At 38.9% G+C, this 18,300-nt stretch overlaps 1 protein-coding gene across 6 annotated transcripts in view; it reads right to left on the bottom strand.

The window, feature by feature from the left end:
• Positions 1-18,300, bottom strand: part of BNC2 (basonuclin 2) — a 427,511-nt gene that overhangs the window by 17,957 nt on the left and 391,254 nt on the right. For 4 of the 6 annotated variants that reach the window (XM_044265618.1, XM_044265621.1, XM_044265617.1 and 1 more), the window contains 2 exons: positions 4,424-6,393; positions 3,930-3,995 (listed from right to left, as the gene is read on the bottom strand). In XM_044265618.1, coding sequence (XP_044121553.1) covers positions 3,930-3,995; positions 4,424-6,393 — 2,036 coding nt within the window. The remainder of the gene's footprint in view (positions 1-3,929; positions 3,996-4,423; positions 6,394-18,300) is intronic. The other 2 variants (XM_044265622.1, XM_044265619.1) reach the window with 2 other exon arrangements.

The raw sequence follows: 18,300 nt of genomic DNA, 5'->3' as shown, positions 1-18,300 counted from the left end.
AAACCAAATACAGATGTCTTCCTCCATACAAATCAAGAAGTTTACATGTTTAAATCTGGACTGATTTAACTAGCAATCAAAGAGAAGGTTCACACTTGGCACCAATGGTTGCCTCATATTTATTTATAAATCACCCTAAGCAAATATTATTTTGTTTTTAAATTTATTCATGGGGCTGCATCATCTTTCCTACACCTTGAAGATTAAACATACATGCTTACCTTTCTAATAAAATTTAAGACAAACTTTGGCCATCAGTGGCTGCTATTCTCAGAAGGGAGCAATGAAGATGGTAAAGACCATGGAAGATGTAAAACAAAGGGACACATAGTTCTTTCTGGGCATATCACCTTGTTGCTGTGTGCAAAGTCTTCATTTTAATTGAGGGAGTTTTAGCATTGCCAATCACTAAAACAGGTATGAATAGATTTTAAGGTATTAGCAAATGATAAGAAATTCTAGGAAAGAGGACCGAAGGGCATTTATTTGTTATTGTTGTTACTGCTGTTTTGATACAAACCAAATGTTACTTATAAATGGGCTTCCCTTATAAACAGGTGATCCATGACTGTTTCGCCCCAGGATGGAAATTCAAGACAGATGATGAGAAATGACCAAAGGTAAACTAGGCCCAGCCAATTTTGACTATGACATGTCTCCAAGAAAATTTCCTTCATGAAGACTAGGTTTGATTTAAGCCAGTTATAATCTCTTCTTCCCAGGGAGTTTTTCATGTGCATACGTCAAAACGGAGAGTCAGCTTCCTGATCCTTTAAAGAACAGTATCTTAGTAGCAGAAAAGTCAAGGGATAAACAAGGAAGGAAGGAAGGAAGGAAGTTAGTTTGGGAGAGCGTCAGGTCTAACACTACACCACATTATCAGATAATAGTTAAACACTTTAGTAATCACCTTATTATGCCATAGTTCTTCACAGAGACAATAATATACATTTCACTTCCATAACTCAGAATGAAAATGATTCCAATAGCCACCTAGTGACTAGATGAATTGATCTTTGTGTACACTGCTCTCTATCATTAGTGTGGAATGGTCCTCTTTGCTCTTGAATTTATTACACTCACACTCAGTCACAACTGTATAAGAAAAGGATACCTTCAACACTGTGCTTAGAATCTTCAGCCCTAACAAACCATGCCTGGAACCCCCTCTCCCCCGCTGCCACAGCTTCTCCCTTTGTATGACCTTAGACAAAGAAATTTTTGCTTTTCAAAAAGCCTTCAACTTGATCTTATAAAATCTAGAAAGACCATGAGCAAAGACCTGGACATCTCTCACTGCAAAATGGAAAACACATTATTTAATATCTTTCTACTTTTATCTGACTAACATGTCTATTTGAAGACCAAAAACGCAATTCCCTTGTATATAGCCATTTTGGAAAAAGCCAAGAAGACCTGGGTATCACTCCTGTAAGACGTTCTAAGACCAAAGACTAGAAGACTGCTTTTATAAACAGAAGGAAGAGAGTTATTCTGTTAGTTTTATCACTACACATCCTGTAGCCTTGCACACTCCAACCCCCACTCGAAATCCCCTCTAATGCTTTATTTGCACAAGGAAGACATAGTGGAGTCAAGGATGGATGAATCAAGACTCTGGGGAAAGGAAAGAAATAGGCCTGAGGACAGCAGGATTAAAGGCAAAGAAGGGTTTCTGTTTGGGAACGTCTGTTGGCTCAGAGAAAGGTAAGAAAATCTGTCTTAGCTTCATCATGAACTGAAGAAGAAAAAAGCAGGGAACCAGATTCCTGGGGCTCTTGTGACTAATACAGCAAAAGGGAAGAGAAAGGGGGAAGGTTGAGTCCAAGTGGTAGATTGGAGATATGGTCCAAGAGGCTCTGTGAAACAGGAGATTAAGGAGTGGAAGCAGTGATGGTGACTGGCTGAAATGGGAGGCTGGTTATGTGTGAGCTCACTCTGCAGAGATGCAGGAAGAGGTAGTGTCCCCAGCGGCATCGCTGTTTCTGGTTGTGTGGTAGTTTGAGTCATAGACTCAACAAGGATGAACAATTTTTTTTTTAAGGGAAAAAAAGTCAAAATTAAAGCATCTTAGTTTCTGAGAAGTTTTTAACCTGGGACCCAGAAATGTGAGCATTGTTGAAAAGCAAAACTTCAAGGGAGAGTCAAAAAGCTTCCTTCGCATGGTTTGCTTTTTCTTCATTTATCATGTATTACACATCTCCAGAATTATATAGATTAGCTGCGATGTGCGATTTCACCCAAATGAAATGTATCACCTGTCTTCTGAGGTTTGCTATCTCCTGTGTGACTGAAGACACATGGGAGAGTATCTTACTCTGCTTCTCTAGAACATCCAGTTACCCTACCCTAGACACTTCTTCTAAATCTCCATATGGCTAGTCATCTGCCAACCTCCTAATCCTTAGAAAAATGGAGATTGAAATATTCTCCTGCTATTTATAAATGTTTTTCCTTAGACAAACCACCCTTTCAACAGCACTTCCTTATGCATTAGGACATAAAAACACAAAACACAAGTTCTTGTGTTTTCTCATGGTTTGACATAAATGAAAGCACCACACTTTGGGTGTTGTAGCCTTTTGGTCCCAAAGCCATTTATGCCCATGTTATGACTTGCAGTATTTTCAGCAAACCAACTAAAACTGTGATAGGAATTCATGCAAATAAGCTTAAATTTTGGCTTGTCTTCAAACACTCCATTTCCATAAATATTTTATGCAGGTTTTCATAAGTCTTTTATTTTTGTTAAAAAAAAAAATCCAATGCATTAACCTCATTATCACAAGTGCACTATTTCAAATATAAAAGAATGAATATTGCTCACAAACTTGGGGGGGGTTGTGTCGAGTAGTATATTTTATTATTCAAATTATAGCTATCTTATTATCTGCTGTATTCTGGTACTGTGAACTGGTAACTCAGAACTGAAAATGACTTTGTGACTGTAAACTGTTTTACAGAACGTGGCAAAGGGGCGTGGGAGAGAAGGCTGAGGAAGGTGAAATCTTAGAGAATACAGATTTCTCTTCAAAGCATGTTTTGGGCATGTTGAGTATAAAGAGAGCCACTTACTTTTCTCAGAAATTTTGCTTTTAAATGGATTGGGCCTCTTGCATATCAGTACCATGGAAAATATTTTTTTAACTTTTATTTTTAAAAAGATTTATCTTTTAAATGTGTAGAACGAAACCGAATATTCTAGAAGCAGGTCGCCACTTTTCAGTGGTACTTTTGTTTTCTGTTACTTTGTCAAAGGATCTACCCATTGATTAAGTGCGAGAATTTGGGGAATGGCTATTTGGAAACTTTCCAGTTAATTCTGTTTCTTCTACTATACGGATTTTTACCATGTAATAAAATTTTTTCTAAAAATATTTTAAAAGGCAGCATAAAACCAAAAAGCCACATTGGACAGAAGAGGAAGAATTAACTGGTGTGTGACTCTGGTTTGGGCTGGTATATTATGTAAATGATCTGCTTGCCAGCTTATCTCGAGTGTAGGATGACTGTGTTACCCCACCACTGACCACCTTGACACATTCCATTTATATTACATTTTCTTTAGGCTTGAAAGAGAACATTGGAGGTTTAAGACCAGCTGCTTCTGTTTAAACCCAACTGTTTCAGAGCTGTAGCCACATAGTCAAGGTCTGATGTCATCTCAAGGCTGGACATAATATATTCTAACTGATCCTAAAAGTACATGCATGTCTCCCCTTCTGTGCATAATTCCCATGATAAACTGTATTTTAGAGATGTGCTCAAAGATACCGTGAGTTAAAATAAAGAAGCCCATACCACCATACCATTTCCCCACATTAAATAATTATTTTGGTCCCACTTTCTTCCGATATTTTCATGACTCTTACAAGAATTCAAGGACACACTAAATACTCATGTAAGAATGATAACATTTCTGGTTATACCTACGGAGATGCAGGCTGTCTCGATGTCCTGGACCTATGGTTCTTTCCATCCGTAAATTTCTGTTTCTATATTGGATAAATATGTGTGTATGAAGATAATATATTGATTTAATTAAAAAGCCACAAGGCAAAGCAGAAATATATATAACAGAAGCTGCGGCTTCTACGTGAAGCTTCATGAGGAAGCAGGGAACTGTGTACATAATTAACTTATTCACACCTAGATGCACGGGGAAACATACACACACACATACACAGAGCACAGAGTAAAATGGCGTGCATTACTGGGTAAGATGGCACATGATTCTGCATGCTTAGTCATAACAAGCACCAACTGCAACAATCCTTCATGAGCATGGCAGCTTGGTTATCTCATGGTCACTGCAGACAATCTTTACAGTGCAAAACATCTCAGTTGGATTTTTTTAATGCTAAGTCCAGCATGACTGGCACCCTCCACCCCCAGCAGGAGCAGCCAATGGAGATTTACTGACCTGTCTCTGCTTCGGCGAGAGGGGAAGGCAGCATTGCAGCCAGCCACCGTGCACACATGCATCTCTTTTAAGTGAACATTCCTGTAGTGAAGCTTCACACTGTAGGAGCTTTTGAAACTCTTCTTGCACACGTAACAGATTTTGGGGTCTGGGCTAGAACACAGGTCCCCTTCTGGGGAGAACTTCTGAGGGCTGCCATAATTCAGAGACGATGTAAAACTTTCATGCAGGGCTGCCATGCTGGCTCCCCCACCGTTGTACAGTCCATACTGGCTCATGTAAAACATGTCGTAAGTGGGATCTGTGAATTCTTCCTTCACCTTGATGACATCCTGGTGAGAGGGCTCACTGTGGTTCTCATCAGGCCTCTCACTGCTCATCAGGACTTTTTCGCTCACTTCACTGTGAATGTGCTCATCCCCTTCCATGGACTCCTCGCCTAGTTTGGGCTCTGAAGACTCAGACTCATTCTCATAGTCCCGCTCAGGTTCTTGGTCCTCGGAAGTCATGCTGTCAGCCCTTCTTATTTCGGTCCTTGAAATGCACCGGGTCCTGCTATGTTTAGAAAAGTCCTTCACAGACATGCCTGGACTCATCTCCTCTTGGGAGTGGCAATGATTGTCATGGCTCACGTCGTTGACCACAGCTCCACCATCGTTGGGATCATCATCTTCATCATCAAACTCATCAGCGGTATCAATGATCTCCTTCTCAATCTTCACAGGCATGCTGGACTTCCTGGGCTTCTTCTTGGGTGCCAGGTCGGCACTGGGCTCGTGAGTGGCCATCATCACTACTGGTGCTGTGGGCTCAGAGGGTGGTGGGGGGTGCTGCTCTATGGTACCAGTGGCTGGAATGATGGGACTAGTCGGGAGGGAGGTTGGAGGACTCACCATGTCCCCCGGAGTGAGTAAACTTCTATAAAATGGAGGAACTGGCTGTACAGTCTTTAGCCCAGAAAACACCAGCTGGCTAGGCAGAGGATTCTGTAAGACGGGGTCTAGTGGGGGAGTGGTAAAACCCATTGGGGGCCGGCCGGGGCTTGTGAGTGTGAGATTTGATTTTGTACTTGCTATGACGGGGGTGGCAGCTCCTGATGTGGCCCGAATTAAATCTTTGTCTCGGTTATTTCGTAGCATGGGCATGTGGAGGCGAGGATTAGGGTTTGCGCTGTGGCGATTCCGGCTTCGGAGGGAGCTGAAGACCATGTTGCAACCTTCAATGGTGCATCGGTGTTTGATCTTCAGGTGAACAGCATTATAATGAATTTTGAGAGTACCTTTGTCATAGAATGTCTTCCCACATGCATTACAAAACACTCTTCCTTTCCTAGAGGCTGAACCCATCCTTCTCATCCGGTGAATCCGGAAGGAGCTTTTTGGGTGTTCAGTCTTGGTCAGATCACTGACTGGGGCAGAATTCTGAATGGGAGATACGCAGGCTGGCTCGGTTTTGGGCTCCACGTTAGTAATGCTGGTCAGGGCATTTCTATTGGGTGTCTGGTCATTCTTATAAGGTGTGGGAGATACTTCAGATTCACTGCTCTCGTTGTATTCATTCTGAGTTGAAAGGCTTGGTTCCCGCAGCCTTAGTCCGGGTTGCTCTAACAGTAACCCGTTTGGAGGCAATCCTAGCAGTGGGGCCGAGACTGGATTTATGTACTGGAATGGAAGCAGAAATGCGAGGCTGTTGGGGATGTTTTCAAAGTGATGAATGCTGGAAGGGTTGCTGTTCTCTAGGTGAGCAAGAAGGCTGGGACTCCGGGTGCGATTATTGCTCTCAATGAAAGTCCTTATGTCTGAGTCTGTCTTTGAAGATGGTACAGCTACGGCCTGCCCTTCTTTCTCCTGAATTGCCATCAGCTCCACAATGGACTTGGTTTCTCCGAACCGCAGAAACTGCTGAAGGGTGATGATTTCCTCTTCTCGAGACATGATGGCCCAGCGGTCCAGTACCTTGCCGGCAGCATCCTAGAGGCCACATCAAAGAAACAACAAAGATAAACACAAAAACTTACTGATTGTGCAAAATTATTCAATGCAACCTAAGTGCTCTACCTGCTCATGAAACACAGAGAGCAACAGCAGAAAACACACAAGCCCCTTTCATAAAAGTGAACCTACAAAGCAAACTTTTCTACCATGCAATTGCAGTAATTAGAGTCACAGTTAGAGAAACAGATTTGAGTTTAACGTCAAAGCAAACAAAATGTAGACCACTGGGGCTCTGTGATCTAACATGCCTTCACTACTGCTATTTTAACAACAACGGTCTATACAGAATGCAACTACTTAGCACACATTAGTGTAAGACGTGAACTCTTGCTGTGCAACCCAGTAAAAATGCAAAAAATGGTACCAGAATCTGTATTAAATAGCGATACCATAGGAATGGATTAAGTATATTTTGTGAAATTTACCTCCTTGACACAAGCAAATGATACTGGCTTCAACGATGAAAATTCCTTTAAATAGGAGTTATTATACAACTTTCTGAATCAAAATGATGAAAAATGGAGCTTTGCTGTCTGTACCTCCATTACTAAATGGTATTTTTCTCTCTTTAATGGCTGTATTTTAGTGTCATTTACTAATAGACAATCTCATAAGGTAGCATTAAGGAAAAACAGTGATTGTACTTTTCCTGAAAATTGATTGTAATCCTACGCTTCAAAGTTTGACTTAGACTTTAAGTATTTGACTTTTTATGATCTTGTTATAAGTGACAGTTATAGATATTTAGAAAGTAAACATGTGATGGATTTAGATAGAATAAATGTGTAAAAATGTTTTCTCTTAACATCCTCCTCTGATAGCAAAGGGAGTCCACAGAGAATACACATCAGTAATCACCAGACTATGTGTTGTTAAATATACATTAAAAAGCATTTCACACTTTCATTTTTGCTAGTAACTATGAGATTTGCCTGGAGGTAGGACTTAAAAATCCTGCAATGTAATGTCAGGCAATCCACTTCAGCATGGGCTGGGAGAAATGTATTCAAATGCTTAAATAATGACTCCATCATTTTCTAGAGCACAGCTTCTTCCTAACCAGGTCGGGACACTTCCACAACCTGTACTTGCCTCAACCTGCCTATCAATGTAAGGAAGCATATAATCTTCTTAAAAAAATAATATTAGACACTTATTAATTACAAAGAGAAAAACCATAACGTTAAATGGAGAAACCCAGCAGACACCACCTTATCCAAGTAACCAAAGTCAACATCACCAGCGGTATCATCATGTACCTCCTGATATATACTGAGAAGTGTATGTCATCCTTTTCTTGTTAAAAAAAAAAAAAAAGTATAACCTCAATCTAAATCAAGAGAAAACATCAGATAAAGCAAAATCAAAGGGCATTCTACAAAACAGTTGCTAGTACTCTTCAATGTATAAACATCAGTAAAGATTTTTTAATAAGGACCAGAGAATGGTTACAGATTAGAGGGGACCAAGAAAACAGGACAAATAAATGTAATGTGAGACTCTAGAGATACCAGATCAGAAAAAGACCCTTAGTGGGAAAACTGGCGAAATCTGAATAAAGTCTCTAGATCAGTTAATGGTATGGTACCAATCTTAAGTTCTTAGTTTCATCAACTGTGCTGTCTTAACGTAGAATGCGTCATTCGGGATAAAGGAAACTATACTACTCTTGTGATGAAAAACTCATGGATCATTCTATTCAGCTTTGTGATATCAAATTCTCTCTGGACCACAATTGTATGGTCTGAACCACCACCACTAGTTTGGCTGTAAGGAGATACTTATCATTTACTTAAATCGCTTTACAAAAAAGAATGTCCCATTCCTGATAAGACCCACTCCAGCACTCTATCATTTTACATAAAGTACATACTTGGGCATGTGCATGTGGGTGTCCATTCCTGCGAAAATTGTCCCTCTTTCATGTTGTAGATAACATGAGCTCAGATCAAATACCCTCACGCAGCTATCTGCTCAGAATACTTATATAATGATATGTACATATGAGGACTCTGGGTGACTCTGGAGTCCTGCAACAGCCAGTTTTTAAAAAGTATCACTCAAAGCAACTGGTCTCCCTTACATCCTTTTTTTTTTTTTTTGGAATAGGGAAAAGCAAGGGGGAATGTTGGTGTTGTAGGTAAACAGAGAAATAAATTGTGATTTTGTATAGATTATCTCATTTGAACCTCGTAATAGCTTCCAGAGCTCAGCAAATGTGTAACAGATGAGGGGCCCAGGGTGAAGGAAAAGGGGATGGCTGGTTGAGGTTGCCAAGATGCTAACTTGGGGTTTCATACTCGAATCCAGAAATTCCGACTCTAAGTTCATAGAGCGTAGTAATGACTGTCGTCCATAACGCCATTTCCCAAGTGGGCACATTGAATCTGTGATGATAAGGAGTAGGACTTCCCCTGCACAAGGCTGGTCTCTGGAGCACTGTAACGTCCACTTCTACACTACTTTTCTTTTACCATCAAATGCACTCTCTTAATTGTTCTTTTATGAAAGCTTTTACTGTGGATCGTTTCTCAGGCTGCGGTGCGACCTGAGCAGCACAGTCATTCCTTCCCAGGTAGCCTGCACCTGAGTCTGCACGTTGAGAATGTACTTACACAGCTGGTGGCCGCTGGTATTAAAACAGCCCTTAGAAACCAGAGCAACTGATCAAACCCACCTGAGGCATCTCCTTCCCATCACCCTGTTATCTTGTCTCCCCCAACAGAACACAGCAGTCCCATATGGTTTCTCTTTTCTCCTGGCCTGCCACAACGCCTGCCGCTATTTCTAAAACCACTGCCTTTCAGACCTCTTTTAGTCCTGAGTAGCTGTCTCCAATAAAATGGAACTGTTACGTTAAACCACTTACTTCTGGTAGAAGAGGTCCAGGTAAGCAAGATTTAGAACTTTGCTGATAGCCTGAATCATAAAAGAGAAGCTTCATTTATAGTGATAACGGAAACAGCGATTTATAGTTACATAGAAGGACAACATAACATCTTTGCAAACAAATGCACCTGGGAACAGGACAAACATCCACATTGCCCACTCACACTGGGGTTCCCCTGACAGGGCACCCTCTGCATCCAGGCAATATGAAGCATCACAAAAGTTCTTTCCAAAGAAGCCACCATTTGTATTTGATCAAAGGTATCTACTATCATCATGCTCATGAACAAAGCAACTGCCGAAACAAGCAAGTTAACATTCTTATATGACATCATGGGTCTGCAAGCTCAATGGTAGGAATGGCTATCGGTTTTAGCACAGCCATGGATAAACTGGTTGAATGGGACCTGTAAGTCACCAAAAAAAGGCAGGCCTGGGTTCTTTCTTCCTGAAGATCTCCGTGACAGAGAGAAGCATGGTCTGGTGCAGTGATTCTCAAAACAGTGGCTTGGGACTTCTGTGTTAAAGCAAGAATTTCCACAAGAGGTCTATATGCTATTAAAAAGGACCAGTCTGCAAATAATTGAGAATAATCATTTAGAAGACTTCAAGACAATGTGATGACTACTGCAGCAATGAAAAGCATGATGATTTTTTGAAATGAATTTCTTTTTATTTTATTTAACTTAAGTAGTGGCTCAAAAGTGATGGGGGGAGTGGCGAGGTGGGGAGCTAGTCCTTCCCCACAGATAATTTGAGAAGTACAGATCTAAAATCTTGGCCCCCATGCCATGTCAAATAAACTTTACCAGAGTGAATAAGAGTCATAAAAAGAATTAGGCTTTATCACAGAATAAACATTAATAAAACAAAAATTCAGTCTGGTAGACCAATATGAATGTCCTGACTAGTGACCAACCCATAATGGGACATGGGTCTTGTGCAGGAATAATAAATCACAGCAGAGTAACAGGACTCAACTCTTGTCCTTCCCATTCCATCTTATAGTCAGTGAGTCAGCTCCTTAAGGCTTTCCCATTTATAACCAGAGTTCAGTGACCTTTAAACTTTTACATTGGGAATTGTTATTTACAAAATGAGGATAATAAGATTTACCCAGGTAAGTGAAATGCAAGGTATTATTATAAGTATTGATTTCTTGTGAAATAGCCAGCTATACTATTAATTAAAAGATGAGTAAGACCAAATAATCCTAACTTATAAACCAGTTTTACTGGGTTCAGAAAAAGTATAAAACACATAAAATATTTGCATATAACTATTTTAAATGAAAAGACTTTGTTTTATTATTTTGCTGAAACTGGTGATTATCACTCAGTAGAAATCTGGCACCTGGTTTTGTATGGCTCTGCAGAGTGCTTTTTAAAAAGTTTTTTTGTAGTAGAATCAACTGTCCTGGTTTTATAATTATATAAAACTATTTGTCAATAGTTTTACTTAAGCCCTTTCTTCACATTAAAACACAGTATATGACCCATAGTTTTAAGATCAAAGTAAGGTTGGTTGGTTTTTCTTACCTAAGGGAAAGGGACAGTAGAGAGGGAAAGGATGTAAAGAGATGGAAAAAAGACCAGATAAGAAACTTTGGGGATAATTAGACTGTCACGTGACCTCAAGCCCATGGACTCCTTAGTCCAAGAGGAACCTATGTGTGTCCATGGCAGGCCCTACCATGTCACAGCACAGAGGGAAAACAATGTCTTTCTTTCTGTCCATGCATGTAAATGAGGGAAGAACAATGAACACAGCAGAGATCTGGGACTTACTTGCTCTAGGCTTCTTCAAATCATTAAGAAATAAGTAAATAGTTTAATTCTAAAAAAGGCAGAGAATAGTTTAATTTTCTATTCTTATTACATGAACTTCTTGTAAGCCAAATTTAAGACATGTATTTTAAAAATTCCTAAAATTATTAGCTAAAAATATTTCCTCTGATATAATTTTAAATCCTTTAAATGATACTGAGCTATAGAGAATGCTGACCATGTGGAACAAAATCAGAGGTTTATGAGATGTACTTTTTTGATTTCATGTCTAGATTTGAAGTGTGCTATCTTAAGAAATTATTCCAACATAACCATATTGGCAACTTATTTTCATGACCAATTTCCCATTGGAATTTTTTACTTTTTATCCTTCATGATTAATTCAAATATCAAGAAGAACAGGGCTGGGTAGAAGGTACGGAATTACCAAATTTCAAGACTATGTAGCTTGGAACTCTATCAGGTAAAATTTAACAGTAATTGTAGAGTTAAAATATTGATGAAAGAATGTTACAGATCATAAATTTTACCTGGTTTTCTAGATGTTTAAGTCTTAAGGGTAAACAAAGAATGAGAGACCTATGTGACAGAATACCGCTAAGCCACTGAAACATGGGAAAAAACATGGAGGACGCTCAACAGCATTACTGTTAAAAATGAAAGAACTCGGACTCAAAAGACTACATATTACCATTTCAATCATGGAAATTCTGGAAAGGGTAAGACTATAGAAACAGAAGGGAGATCAGCAGATGCCAGGGGGTGAGGGGAGAGGGGCTGACTGAAAACAGCACTGGAATGTTCTGGGGTGGTGGAAATGTTCTGTATCATGATATGATACAGATATTTAGATGATACAGATACATGACACGTATTGATGTTTACATAGATACATACACTTAAAATTGGTACATTTCATTTTATGCAAAAATATACCTCAATGAAGTTGACCTAAAACATTAAATCAGGCAAACGCATGAAGTCACACTCAGAACTCAACATTCACAAATTCCCCTTTTTAGAGACTGCCTTACTTCTTGTTTCCTGCATTGTTTTGTGACCAGAATAACAAACACACACGTCTCTCCCATCACTAGGGTATGTACCACAATCCACTGTGACATAGGGAGTAAACGTAAGTTTCCTTTTTCTTTTTTTTTCTTTTTTACCTATAAGATGATTTTTGCTAATATTTTTATATGTGGCTTTACAGTAATATGTTACTAATTTAGAACCGGCTTTACATGTATTAGGGTACAAGCTCATACATTTTTACTAAGAGGATATGTAGTCATAAAAACCAGAGACTGCTTCCCTACACAGCTAATACTGACGAACAGCAGACATATACTATGTGCACGTACTTTCACGAACACTTCCGATGGAACTGTAAGCTAATTCACCTTAGCTTGCCTCTCCCTGACTTTGTGCTGGACACCTGGTTAGGTGGACATGTGTCAGGAAGTGACCCAGAAATTAGGAAATAGATCATCTAACTGTTGGGTCACCTCAGGAGCAAGCGATGGGCTAAGATCATTATCTCAGGTGATATGAACAGGGGCACTCCATCAACTTCCTAGATGGAGTCTGTGAATGGAGAGATCATGGGTGCCGCTCACGGGTGCAGAGGGCAGGCTCTGAGGACTGGAAGTAGTAGGAGTTTGAAGGAGATACTCTGTGGAAGGGAAGTCTTTGAATATTACATGTGGTTCGAGAAAAAAATTATAGAAGTCATGAAACTTTCAGTCCTCTTTTGTCCCATTCTCCCACTAGTTACCTGTTTTAGAACCCAGATAGGTCCACAGGTACCATGCAGATATTCCCATTTAAATTGTCTTTCTGAAGTCAAGCCACTGTTAAAACTTTTCTCTTCAGCCAAAACGTTTAACTGGTCTGGGTGCTCTTCACTTACAACACAGCCAATCCCCCCCTCTTTTTGTTAAATTTTATCCAGCTCTATAACTTATATGACTTGGCAATCTTAAGTGTGCATGGGCCAAAGTTTTGTGTGTCTATGTGCCTGCATGTGTATGTATGGAAGCAGGCAAGAGGGGGAGAGGAGTAAAAATGGTAAAAGAAAAAAATTATTGAAAGTAATAGATTCTGGGAAGTACTTAGGGAAATTTTTAAAGCAATGTTGTGATAATTTCTGAGAAACACTTGAAATTATGTGGGAAAAGAACTTGGCATGATTATTTGTTTTAGCAAATTTACATTTAAACAGCTATTTCTTGGAGGGCACTGACTGAGAAAGATACACCATTAGCATGTACAATATACATTGGAGAAGTTTGGCTGTGTAAGTAAACAAAATTATACTATTCTTTATTCACACAGAGCTCTTTCATGTGATTATGCTTTTCCACTAGTTTAGGCTAAAGATTCTAGGCCAGGTGAAACAACTGTAATATCTGTAGGCAGAATGAAACATACTCATTTACACCAGGATTGTACCAAACGGTTCAAATTAGACCTGATTAAAAAAAAAAAATCAACATTCGTTTTGGGTAATGAAAACCCTACTCAACTTCTACGATTTAGAAATAGGTATTTTGCAGAATTTCTCAAGAGCATCACTTTATCTTCAAAATACAAAGCTGACCAGTCATATCCTTGCTTCCTTTGCTCCTCTCTAGGACAGACGTGTCCCATGAGAAAGAATCAACAGGGGCTGGCATAGACAGAAAAGAAAAAAACTTCCAACTAATAACAATCAAGACTGTAGTTTATTTGTTAATGTTTATCCACATGAACATTTCTGTTGGAAAACAAATATGCTTTCCTCATCAATCCACGACAAGACCATCATTATCATGAAATGAGCATGCAAACATTAGAGCTAGGTATATTTTGGCTTGTTCTGATTACAGAAGCTGGTGATCAATTCAATATGTCCAGATTATAAAAACCTTGACTTGAGATATCTTTCTGATTCCTTCTCCCCCTGCCCCCAAGGGGAAAGAAATGCTACAAGAATATCCACCATGGGTTAGAATGCTAGAGCTCTCAGAAAACTTTGCATTACAGAATTTTCTGTCAAAAGGAAAACCTTATTGGTCCTTCTTAGCAGACATGCTAACACTGAAGTTTCCTCTCCATAAATACTGTTTGCACATAGGGACTGACTTTAAAAGAGTTACTTATTATACAAGTTTACATATACCAAAATATGCACATTTATATGGAGATATGACTACCATTTTTGGCTTACTCTTTTTTTTTTTTTTTTTGAATATTTTATTTATTTACTTGACAGATCACAACTAGGGAGAGAGGCAGGCAGAGAGAGAGAGAGAGAGGAGGACACAGGCTCCCTGCTGAGCAGAGAGCCTGATGCAGGGCTTGATCCCAGGACCCTGAGATCATGACCTGAGCCAAAGGCAGAGGCTTTAATCCACTGAGCCACCCAGGTGCCCTGGCTTACTCTTCTTATTGTACATGAAACTCATTATAAATCAGTATTATAACATTCAAAAATGCTGGATTATGGAGAATGGTGGTACAGTGAAATGAGGCATATCAAATTAATTGCAAAAAAAAAAAAAAAGGACAAAGTCAAAGAATGCCTCTCTTGGATGGAACTGGAAGTTTGATGAGCATGACCCTTGATTGGAGTTGGCAGCAGAAAAAAAAAGCAACATGGTAATTTTCTGTAATTTTAGGTACTAGTTTTGACATTTTTCAATATATCAATCTCTACCCTTTTTCTGATCCACATTTGAAAATATTTTTCACTGAAAAAGATATCTTTTAAGAGAAAAAAATTAGTGAAAAGTTGAACAATACATCCTCCCAAACTGATCACCTCTCTAACCAAAATAACATTATCAAAATGCCAGGGCACTGATTTTAAATGGTTCTTATAATTTTAAAACACATTGTTTGACTTTTGATAAAAAATTTACTTCGCTATAAAATGTTCTTCGTTATGGGCTAGATAAAAATATATAATTCACAGAAGACTATCACTTTCCCCCCCTTAGTAACAGTCTGTATAGCATTTTTATTTTAAAAACTGTGATTATGATAGATCACTCCAGGGTTATAACATATTTAATCACAGAAGCTCCAGCTAAGCTCTATTAAAGGCCTGTCAGGATTTCTTCTTTGTACCCAGGAATTTTAGCTTGTCTAGCTTAAAATAAGCCATACGCATTTCCTCTATGGGCATCTGTTTGCAAATAAATAAAGAAGGTGCCTTGCTTTGCCATATCAAAAAAAAAAAATTCAGAGGAGTAAATTACTTTCTGTAATGTCTAGAATTGCACTTCAAAGATTCAAGAAGTATTTTTCAAATTACCTAGCTTCATTGTAAATCCAGCTTGAGAAACTTCTAAAGACATGATATATTTTAATTTTTAATAATGGTATCTTAGGAATCATTTAAGTTTCGAAATAAGAGAATCTTAAACCAGCTGATACTCCTAGCGTACCAAACTTCAACATAAAAAAAAAAAAAACAAAAAAAAACTACCAGTGAATATCTAACTATGTACCTGTAGGTGAAATCAGAATGTGTATATTAAAGTTTCAGATTTTTGATTTGTTTAACATGACTTATACATAGTCAACCTTAGAGGGAAATAAGGAATGTGAGTGAATGACACCTAAATTCTAGTCTTGGTTTTGCCAACGACCAGCTGTGTTGGCTGTTAGATCACCAATATCCAGCTTCAGCATTCTCCTGTATAAGGAAGTCTTACTAAACTTTCTAAGACTTGCTACCCCACAATTCCATTATTTGGCTCTTAAATTCCATGACTCCACCATCTATGCCAAGAATCTGGACACATAAATAATTTTAATTAAAATTATTTTGAACTCTAGTTTAATATTTTTTCTTTTAGCCAACTTTTGACAAATTATTTTTAGAATATATATGTTCTAGATGCTTCCCTTGATGCTTCTGTCTGGGGCTGCTTATCAGTGACATAATTAGAGGTATTAATTTTTCTGGGTTAATTTTTACCCCAGTCAATTCAATGATCAGTTTAAGTGGAAACTTTGCCTGAAAACTAGGGAAACCACTCAAAAAGTCCCTAAGAGGCCATGGGAACCCCTCAAAATCCCATCAGTTAGGATTTGTGAGAATTCTGCAACCTGAGAATCAATGATTCCAAAGTAAATGCTGTACCCCCTTAAAGCTCTAAGTAACAATCTGTGGTCTCTGAGCAATCTCTGTAGTTCTAAGGAAAAGCAGTATCTGCATATAAGACCCTCCCTCCAATTAAACCCTTTAGATAGACACAAGTTATTCACTGATCACCCCTGAGATGCCAGAGATAAGTCATTTTATCATTCAGGACAGCAAAGGAGCAGTCTGAAATCTTCAGAGATGACACCAGAAACAGGAGGAAGGAGAAGGATGATCCCTGAAAGTGGTCTTGTTTTCTTCTCCCTGCAGACGTACGATAACGCCCTAGTCCTAGGACAGCTATAAATCTGCATGCTTTGCAATAAACAAAACTTACCAGAGCCCTTTCTAACATTTTTGCTTAGAGGATGGCATTTTCTCATTTACCTCTCTTTCTATAACGAAAGTTCTACCACTGGTCTTGTAGAAAGCCTCCATATATATCTAGGGGTCTGTGCTGGGGCTTTACATACCTAAATATAAATGGTAGAGACCCTGGCATTTCCTCATGTGCTCTCCTATAATGTCTGAAAAACAGCAAAAACAGGGGGCAACATTTTTTTTTTCCCCACAATGGAAGTGCTTTTACACATCAGGGAGGGGCCAAAATCTTGGACAAATTCAGGGCCACAAGCTCTGAGCTTTGCCATTTTATCTGTGCAACCAAGATAACCCAATACCGGTATGAGATCAGAGCTTCCAAAGCTTGAAAGGTTGATTCTATTTCACATCTTATACTTTGAATTACTCCACAACTGGAGATGACTGAACAGCCCTAAGGAACTTTAACATATTCATTAGGATATGAGGGAGCAGGGGTGGAAAGGGACGGAACACTCACTAAGCAGTATTCCATAAAACAGCAAGGATTGAGTATTCCATAAAACACACAGAGGACAGGGTGTGTGATTGAACAGAAAGATGTATTGGGAGATTTAACTTTGTTCTTCTCTGGGTATAAGAATGCAGTAGAACACAAAGATTAATTTCCTGCTTTAGCATTCATCAGGGAACAACACATTATTACTTGTAACACATACACAAGGCTGTTGATGGATATACTTTCCTTTGATTGCTCAGATTAAATGTGTTCCTATAAAAGGCACCTCCCCACACGTGTATGTGTAATTATAAATCCACGTATGCATTAACAGTTTCTGTATATTTATAAGCAGCAATCGAAGTAGATTATACATTTTATTTGGCCACAAAGTTGAGGTGGTCTGGGGCTGGTGGCTGCCTGAACAAATACAGATCAAAAACAGAATAATCAGAGTTAATAATCAATATATGTTACTATAACAAAAAACTCAGAAATTCAAAATAAAGGAGCATAAGAGGAGGAAGCATGCATTATAAAGCAAGGTAATAACCGCGTCTGCATGCCTTAATACCCTCTTGTCCCAGCAGTCCTGACTTTCTAAGCAGCCCACTTCTCCACATTAACGGTAGTCATTTGGAGAGCAGCAAACGTGCCATTAGAAGCACTTTTACAAGTGTATATTCATCCACCAATTAGCTTAATGTGGCCGCTTTCTGCATATTTTCTATCCAGGCTTGCACAAATCTTATTAATATTTCCCCCTAGCGCTTTGACAGATTACCTTGTCATTACGTATCCTGGAGCCTTTTAAACAATATGGGTAAACTACTGTTTGTGAGGTTAATGACAATTATCCCCTAATTACTGCATAAGTCACTCAGTCCACTTTATCTCATAGGCAGGGTTCTGCTCTGTGTATCTGCCATTGTGTCACTGTAAATGAATCTTGTATTGCTATGTTTATCTGCCACTGCCTTGTAAATTATACTGACAGAAGAATGAACAAATTACTGCATGTCATCACTTAAATACTGTTTCTGAAATTAAAAAAAAAATGCTTCGACAGAGAACTTCAATTGTGATTTTAGCAGATCACAATTAGTAAAAACATATTTAATGTTTCAGGTTATATTTCAAGGCGGATGGTGTGGAATTCAGTCGTGGTATCACAACAATGGCACTGAGGGTGAGTGGAGGAGGAAGAGCAATGGGTGGGGGTGGGTGCATATTGGGCTACCAACACCAGCTCA

This window comes from Neovison vison, chromosome 9 (assembly GCF_020171115.1).
Source record: "Neovison vison isolate M4711 chromosome 9, ASM_NN_V1, whole genome shotgun sequence".
Lineage (NCBI taxonomy): Eukaryota > Metazoa > Chordata > Mammalia > Carnivora > Mustelidae > Neogale > Neogale vison.
The sequence above is the reverse complement of the archived record's forward strand: the minus strand, read 5'-3'. Positions and strand labels throughout refer to the sequence as shown.